This window comes from Helianthus annuus, chromosome 3 (assembly GCF_002127325.2).
Source record: "Helianthus annuus cultivar XRQ/B chromosome 3, HanXRQr2.0-SUNRISE, whole genome shotgun sequence".
In the NCBI taxonomy this organism is placed as follows: domain Eukaryota; kingdom Viridiplantae; phylum Streptophyta; class Magnoliopsida; order Asterales; family Asteraceae; genus Helianthus; species Helianthus annuus.
Window position 1 is genome coordinate 4,488,695 of NC_035435.2, and position 8,633 is coordinate 4,497,327.

The 8,633-nt window shown below is 36.3% G+C and overlaps 1 protein-coding gene and 1 long non-coding RNA gene across 2 annotated transcripts; both read left to right on the plus strand.

Moving 5' to 3' along the window:
• The first annotated feature begins 2,363 nt into the window (after nt 1-2,363).
• LOC110928522 (profilin-like) lies at nt 2,364-5,235 on the plus strand. The gene is made up of 3 exons (XM_022171533.2): nt 2,364-2,706; nt 4,714-4,851; nt 4,946-5,235. Exons 1-3 carry the CDS (start codon nt 2,452-2,454, stop codon nt 5,078-5,080), a joined length of 528 nt encoding a protein of 175 aa, XP_022027225.1. The 5' UTR covers nt 2,364-2,451; the 3' UTR covers nt 5,081-5,235.
• A 786-nt stretch (nt 5,236-6,021) lies between these two features.
• LOC110927492 lies at nt 6,022-7,022 on the plus strand. Its single transcript, XR_002585665.2, has 3 exons — nt 6,022-6,273; nt 6,564-6,712; nt 6,791-7,022. It is a non-coding gene; the product is annotated as an uncharacterized LOC110927492 (long non-coding RNA).
• The last annotated feature ends 1,611 nt before the right edge of the window (nt 7,023-8,633 follow it).

Sequence of the window (8,633 nt, forward strand, 5' to 3'; positions counted from 1 at the left end):
CACCGATTTTCGATATCCTGTTAATAAAACATACAATTATAGAATTAGACCCGACATCCGAAAATATATTGTTAAAAATAATAAATATAATAATAAAAATAACATATGCACATTTGCACAAGATTTTAGTCATACAAATTCGACTCGCTACTTGAGGATTCGAGTCTCATGGAAGGTGTCCACGAAAACACTGAGGTGTGTAGCCAAAATGATAAGATGGAAATATTATACTAGGGTATACAACCGACCTAAACCCGAAACCAAAATAAATAACCACAAACTAGATATGTTTGCTTAAAACTTTTTTTACACGAGATCGATTCTCGAAAAAAGCAAATTTACAAAAGCTTAGTAATTAGCATACTATTGTTTTAGTATTTTTATGAGTTTTATTAAACATGTACTTCTTGATTTCTTGTGTTTTCTATGAGCAGTTTAAATCGTTGCTCATTTATTTGAGTTGGACATCAATACTCTTCTTTCAATTCTGTGCACAGATATATTTTAGTTTAAAGCATAAACAGATTTACGACATTGAGCTGCATGTTTGAAAAAAAAAGGAATTATTGCTAAAAAAAAATATAAAGAGTTAGTCAGAAAATTAAAATCAAAGAAAAATATTGAATTGATTGAAAAAATATAAATCATTAAAGAGTAAAAAAATAGATATTTAATTAATTTAATAGAAATATTATATGTTGGTTAAAAAGGAAAAAAACATACACAAAATAAAGAAGTTCAAGGAGCACCATTTTAATAAATATTAGGACATGTTTGGGATAATTTAATAGAAATACTATATCTTGGTTAAAAAAGAAAAGACATACACAAAATAAAAAATAAAGAAGTTCAAAGAGCACCATTTTTTTATAAAAGAAAAGACATACACAAAATATTGAAACTCCTTATTCACTTATTGACTTATGAACTTTTATAAGTTAAAAAAGTGTTTGGCAAAGTGACTTTTACCCCTTAAGTGAAGAGGGTGCATGCCTAAAGGGATTAGGCAAAGTTTTCCCCATCGAATGTTATATACCATATAATTTGTCTCTCATTCTTGTCCAGGGGCGGACCTACATTGAACAGGTCGGGGTCCCCGGACCCCAATATTTTTAAAAAATTAGTAGATCTGGTATATTAAATTTTATAAGGACCCCATAAATATAATTAGGTTGACACCATAAAAAGAAAAGGAAAGTCGGTGTAGTGGTAAACCCTCCTCTTTACCAACAAGAGGTCATAGGCTCAATCCTTATATACCTTTTTTTTTTGTTTTTTAAAACCTAATTCAAAACTAGCTTTGACCCAACCCGAAAATTTTAAAGTTTTGTTATGAAAATTTTGAACACCGAAAAAATAGACCCCATTGGGAAAAAAAATCCTTGGTCCGCCACTGTTCTTGTCTATTACCCAAAAAAACATAACGGGTGCATGCCTAAAATGATATTAGGCAAACCATTTATAGAAAAAAAAAACAAAACAAAACAAAAAAGAATGATTGGTTGATTTGGTTATGGCCCCACCATTCTCTCTCTCTCTCTCTCTTCTTTCCCCATCGGCAAGTTCTCACCGATTTCTCCTCTCCATCTTCATTGTCGATCACCTTTACTCCATTGGCGGTGGTCATGCCCAAGCGACAAAGGGTTGCCGAAAGGGGTTGCCGAAGGCACCCCGTTGGCCCTTATGCAGTGGCGGAGCTTGACTAGAAGTTCTGAAGGGCGGAAAGTCATGGGACCCAATTTATATATTGTATAAATATTTAGGCAAAATAATTGGGGGCGATCCTTTATAATTTTAAAATTTCGAACGAAAAATCAAAAAGTTTACACTTTTAACCTAAACATTCGGGGAGAGAGACGGGTGCACACCCGGGTTTCCACTAAGCTTTGTCCCTGCCCTTATGACTTTTTAATGGTGTTTAAAAGGAGTTTTGAGAAGGTAGAGGGATATCTGGACCATTTGGAAGTGGAAAAAGTTGGTTTATGGGGTGATTCAAGTGACAATCTGGACCATTTGGAAGACTCGAAACGCGAAGGTGTTTACAAAGACCCTTGTATTCGTGCAATGAAAGAGGAGATTAGGCACTTTAGTTTTTTGTGGGTAAAAAGTAGAGCCAAGGTGAGGTTTTTGACATGGGAACAATGGGTTCGGTTCGATTTTGCTAATATGCTTTTGTAATCTGTTGTGTGGTGCTTTTTTGTTCTAACTAGTTTGTTAGTCTATGTTTATTAATAAAGGTTTGTTGGCCGTTAGAAAAAAAAAAAAAAAAAAAAAAAAAAAAAAAAGAGGGATGTCTGAATTATTTGCATACTCCTTATAAATAATATTTTGCAAAAGTCAATTAGTCAAGATATTCAAATATATCCAAACACCACCGGAGTTAATTAACGGACAATATTAACAAGGTTAGCCAGTCCGGCAAAAAAGACGGGCGAAAATGGCGGGAAATGGATGGACGGAAGTTACGCACACCATCACCTTTCCTCTACAAATCCTGTTCAAATCTCGTTATTTAACCCTAGAATTCACCTTTCAATCCATCAATTTCAATCGATTACTCACACATTTGGCGTCAAAATGTCGTGGCAAACTTACGTCGATGAACACTTGATGTGCGACATTGAAGGTACTGGCCAGCATCTCACATCTGCCGCTATTCTCGGTCTCGACGGTACTGTTTGGGCTCAGAGCGCTAAGTTTCCACAGGTTATTGATTTCTGATTTACGTTTTATAAGCATTTGTTAAGCGTTTTGGTTTCAGTTTTGTGAAATTGTTTGATATTACGTTGATTTGTGTATAATTTGTCAGATCTGGATGATTTTATCAGATTCGTGAATCTGATCGCCTAATGATAGTTTGCTTAAAGTAATTTAAATATCGAGATCTGAAATTGTGATTGATTTCACTGTTTTTGAGCTTTACTTAGGTTGAACGTAGTGGGGCTTGATATACCGCCCAAAATGGAGATCGCGCCATTATAGCGCCGGAAACACCGCCCCCAAGGGCGCTATGCTCGAAAATTTTTTTGAAGCGCGATAATCTTCGCGGCGTGATGTTGGACGATTTTGAATATATGACCGTTACAAACGGTCAGTTTTAATAAAAAAAAAATTCAATTTATTTTTCAACCTTTCCTTTAATGATTACACAGGGGCTTTATGACTACGGCCTCAAATTGCATAACGCCCCATAAAGCCCCGGGGTGACATGGCATGCCACATGTCGCATAACGCCCCTAAAAGGGCTTTATGACTACACATGCCCTAAGGCCTTGTGTAGTGGGGCGCCATCTCACCTCATAAAGCCCCATAAGGCCCTTGAACACCATTACGGGGGGCTTTATGAGGGCGCTATAAATGAAAATGGGGGGAGGGCGCGAGTTTTTTCACGGCGTTTTGATTGTTTCCATTTTCCACTTTGGTCCCTGCATTAAAACACTTTGGTCCCTGCATTTTACACTTTGGTTATGATGAGGTAGGGGCTTTATGACTACGGGCTCTAGTGACATAACGCCCCATAAAGCCCCTGTGTGACGTGGCACGACACGTGTCGCATAACGCCCACAAAAGGGCTTTATGTTTTGGTTTCAGTTTTGTGAATTGCTTGACATTACGTTTGATTCGTGTATAATTTGCCAGATCTGAATGATTTTAGGATCTGTGAGATCTGATCGTGTAATGCCTGTTTGCTTAAAGTAATTATAGATTACGAGATCTGAAATTTAGATTGATTTCACTGTTTTTCAGCGTTATTATGTGTTTTCGTTTCGTTTTTGTGAAATTGTTTGATATTTCGTTTGATTCGTGTCTAATTTGCCAGATCTGGATGATTTTAGGATCTGTGAGATCTGATCGTATCGTGTAATGCTAGTTTGCTTAAAGTAATTATAGATTACGAGATCTGAAATTTAGATTGATTTCACTGTTTTTCAGCGTTATTATGTGTTTTGGTTTCGTTTTTGTGAAATTGTTTGATATTACGTTTGATATGTGTATAATTTGTCAGATCTGGAGATTTTAGGATCCGTGAGATCTGATTCGTGAATCTGATCGTGTAATGATAGTTTGCTTAAAGTAATTTAGATCACGAGATCGAAAATTGAGATTGATTTTGATGTGTTTCAGCGTTATTAAGTGTTTTGGTTTCAGTAGTTTGGATTTGTTTTAGTTACGTTCAGATTGCAGGATCTATGTGATCTGATTTGTGGAGCTGTTTGTGATATTGTTGGATGAACGATTCGTGAAATGATTGTGTAATTATAGTTTGATTAGAGTAATTCAAATAAGAAGATCTGAATTTGAGATTAGTTTTGCTGTTTTCGCTCTGATGATTAGCGGTTTATGTGAAGTTGATCGTGTAATGATAGGATCTATGTGATTCAGTTAGTCGATACTATCATTGTTAGACGAACATTTTTTTAATATGATCTTATCGCGTGCACAGCATAATATAAATCACTAGGTCAAAAATCGAGATTAAAATAACTGTTTTTTTAACTAGTTAGCGATTTCCCTGGGTTTGATTGTGTAGTGATAGCTTGAAGATAAGAACTCAAATATGTTAACTTACATGATCTTACTGATTATAAGATCTAAAATTGAGTTTTATGAATCTCATCACTTAGTGATAGTTTGCTCAAGGTTAATTCAAATCAAGAGATCTAAAATCGAGTTTTATGTCACTGTTTTTTTCTTCTGCTTCTTTTTTTTCAGTTTAAACCTGAGGAGATGAAAGGCATCATTAAGGAATTCGACGAAGCTGGTACTCTTGCTCCAACAGGTATGTTCATCGCGGGTGCAAAATATATGGTACTCCAAGGAGAGCCTGGAGCTGTTATCCGTGGAAAGAAGGTAATAAAGACTTATCGGATTCAGTTAAAACACGTCAATACTTGTTAATATTATTAAGAATTAAATTAAACCGTGTTAAATTTTGATTTGGTAGGGAGCTGGAGGAATATGCATCAAGAAAACGGGCCAAGCTATGATTATGGGAATTTACGACGAGCCCGTTGCTCCTGGACAATGCAACATGGTTGTTGAGAGGCTTGGCGATTACCTCGTTGATCAGGGCATGTAGACCTCATGTTCGTTATTCAATAACGCCTTTTTATTTATAGTTTTCTTTTGGCTACGGGTATATAAACAAAATCCAACGTGTCGGTTTTGGAGTTTTTGTCTCCGGTTTCTTGTTATACTATATATTGCATCTACTACTACACAAGTTCAATAACCTTTTGATCCCTTTGTGTGGTGTTTATTATGCTTATAAGGTCTGAATATTACATTAAAGTTATTTAAGCCGTGTGTAAACTTGGAGCATCCATAGTTTGTAACATGAGAACATGGTTTTTCTTTTTTCTTATTCTTATAATTGTTGTTGGTGGAGTAGATGAAGGGTGAAAAAGAAAAATTTTATTTCAACTAATGGTTGAAAGTTCTGATTTTCCACCGACTTTTACATACTTTAAAACCGCCCACCTAAAATCGTTTACTAGGTGGAACTATAATTGCACATATTTTGACTTATATATACTTTAAAACCACCTAAATTCTTATTCCAATATCATTTTCACTCTATCTATATATATTAGAGAGAGAGAGGAGTGGTATCTAAATATTAATACCCAAATTAAAATGGACATATTATTCAAATGGACAAGGCGTAAACTTTTTTAATGTTTATTTGTGAGTTATTTGAGATCATCTTGCTAAATTCTCAAATCAAGTTGAGTTAAACGAGCCGGAGAGAATAGACTTACAAGTTTAAAAAGGTTTATTATTTATTAAAGAGTTAAATACTTGGTTGGTCTCTGTGGTTTTCAAAAATTGCAGACTTGGTCCTAGTGGTTTACTAATTACACGCGTGATCCCAAAACTTATCAAAAATGAACTCGGTTGGTCCCCAGCCCTAACATCAGTTAAATTTCTCAGTTAAGTCCATGTTAAATGACCAAAATACCCTTGCTTATTAACAAAACCCACTGCATCATCTTCATCACCATCATCATCTGCATCATCTTCATCATCTGCTCCGATCCATTAAAAAAATCCACTGCATCATCTTCATCACCATCATCATCTTCATCACAAACCCACACCCAAGCTCAGCAAAGTTAAACGCCAGCTGTCGGTGGCCTGTGGCACCTCACTCACATACCCTCCTTCTCTGTTATACTCTCTCTCTCATCCCATCGTCACTTGTCTCCTAAGCAATCCATCAAATGCGTTGAGACCAACAGCAGATCTCTTCCCCTGTATCTTCCCACACTTGTAAGATTCACTCATTCTTCAATGTTTCGCTCTACATTCTCTGCATTTGTTTAATTCTACTTTTGTTGACAATATTCTGCCTAAATGTGTAATATGTTTGCTTCTATTGATTCAATTTTACAACGAAACAGTGTATGAATTATAAGATAAACCATAGTTGATTTGTTGTTTTTATCTAGCAAATAGTGGTTAATCTAGTCTTCTGTTTAGCTAATCATGAGGAATCTAATATGATTTGAATTAGGTTAGTTTGTGATGGGACTGATGAGGTTTTTGGTTGATTTCTTCAGGTAGCTATTGTGATTTGAACTTTTGATTGGGATTTGGAGTTAGGGAGGTAGATCTGCTTTGCAGTAAGAGTCGCATTGTTACGGCGAAGATGGCGGCGACTGTTGGTTGGGTGTATTCTTCCGGCAGTAGTCATGCCAATAATGATTTGGTAATTATTCCACTTAATCAATCATATATATCATTTTGGCCTTCTGTCATTGCCAATTTGCTAATGAAGATGATGCAGTGGGTTTTTTAATGGATCGGAGCAGATGATGAAGATGATGTAGATGATAATGGTGATGAAGATGATGATGATGATGGTGATGAAGATGATGCTGTAACGCCTCGTAATTTAATTCTTTTTTTAGAAAAAAAAAATCATATTTGTATCATAATTCAAGGCGTTAATCATAATAAAAAGAAGTAAATTACAAAGTTCGTCCTTTATGTATGTCACTTATTACAAAGTGTGTCATTTATCTTTACTATTTACAGAAAACATACTTAATGTTTGTAAAACCATTCAGGTTATGTCCTTTACCCTAAACCTAGTTTATTTTCCTAGTTAAGTCAGGTCACGTGGGAAGCACGTGAGGGCATTAATGTCAATCCACCTACCAATTACACCCACCATCATCTCCTCCATCCTGCAAGAGAAAACAACAATGGCGATCCATAAAGATTACATTCGATTGAGAGCTGTATGTATAGGTTTTCGGGACTCAGTCCCTAAAATCCCTAAACATCTGCCATGTCGATCCATAAATTCATCATGTTGTTATAACCATCATCTTCTTCATCATATCCTCCTTTGAATCAGGAAAAAAAAATCCAGAAGAAGAACAGGAGAGACAGAAAACAAGATGAGATAAGTGGGGTACCTTTTCTAGGGTTCACCCCTCTAATTCTTCTTCACTCTCTTCGTTTTCTTCCTTTTTTTCATCCCCAATTTAGGGTTTCCATCCTCAGGTACGCCCAATTCATCTTATTACACAGTTTTTTTGTTCAAATTAGGGTTTCCATTATTCAATTGGTGCTGGCGATTGTTTAACTTCGTTGATTTCGAGTCCAAATTTGCCGAAAAAATTGAATGAAATTGTATCTTTAAATTAGGTTTCTAAAGCTGATTGAAATTGTGGGAGAAGGGGTAAAATTTATGTCGAATTCGGTGGATTTATCAGAATTAGCACCAGAATTGCTCGAAACAATCGCGAAGAAACTGAAAATTCATAAAGATTATATTGTTGTTTTCTCTTGCACAATTGCGTAAGGTGATTTGCAGGGGGTGAATTGGGGATTAGGGTTACGTATGTGCAAGTGACTTGCAGGATGGATGGAGGAGATGATGGTGGGTGAAAGTGACTTCCAAGGGTTTAGGATTTTTATAAGATAGGACTGTAATTGGTAGGTGGATTGACATTAATGCCCTCACGTGCTTCCCATGTGACCTGACTTAACTGGGAAAATAAACTAGGTATAGGTTAAAGGACATAACCTGAATGGTTTTTCAAACATTAAGTATGTTTTGTGTAAATAGCAAAGATAAAGGACGCACTTTGTAATAAGTGACATACATAAAGGACGAACTTTGTAATTTACTCTAATAAAAATATATATTATTACATATTCGTTATTCGTGTGATCGACCATTTAAATAAGTAATTATGCATAAATCTGTACTTTTCGGTTTGCAATTACGCGTCCAACGTCATTTATCCACCCTACTCGACTTATTTTCGTTCTAAAATAAACATTTTACAACATGTTGCGACACTCGGGCTCGAAAACAGGACTCGTAGACGTGACCGGGCCGCTCTAATACGCAAAAACCAGATTAATGGGCTTTGGGCCCAAACCTACTAAAACCCTAGATATTTATACACTCTAACACACACACTCACACCACTCACGCACACACACCAGCCTCCCTCCTGCTCTCTCTAATTTCCGGCGACCGGAGCAGAAGTCCGGCGAACTCCGGCATCGACCATGTTCCAACAGAACCCACAACCCCCTCACCACCTTCTCTCTTCGCCTCAGACCACCGCACAACACCCCCCTCTGCCCAACTGAACGGCCGACCACCA

What these genes read in the sequence shown, in the direction of transcription:
- LOC110928522 (XM_022171533.2), top strand. Translation starts at nt 2,452, where the DNA reads ATGGACGGAAGTTACGCACACCATCACCTTTCCTCTACAAATCCTGTT. An exon ending in AGAGCGCTAAGTTTCCACAG is followed by an intron (nt 2,707 to 4,713) that starts GTTATTGATTTC and finishes CTTTTTTTTCAG; the next exon opens with TTTAAACCTGAGGAGATGAA. An exon ending in CTGTTATCCGTGGAAAGAAG is followed by an intron (nt 4,852 to 4,945) that starts GTAATAAAGACT and finishes TTGATTTGGTAG; the next exon opens with GGAGCTGGAGGAATATGCAT.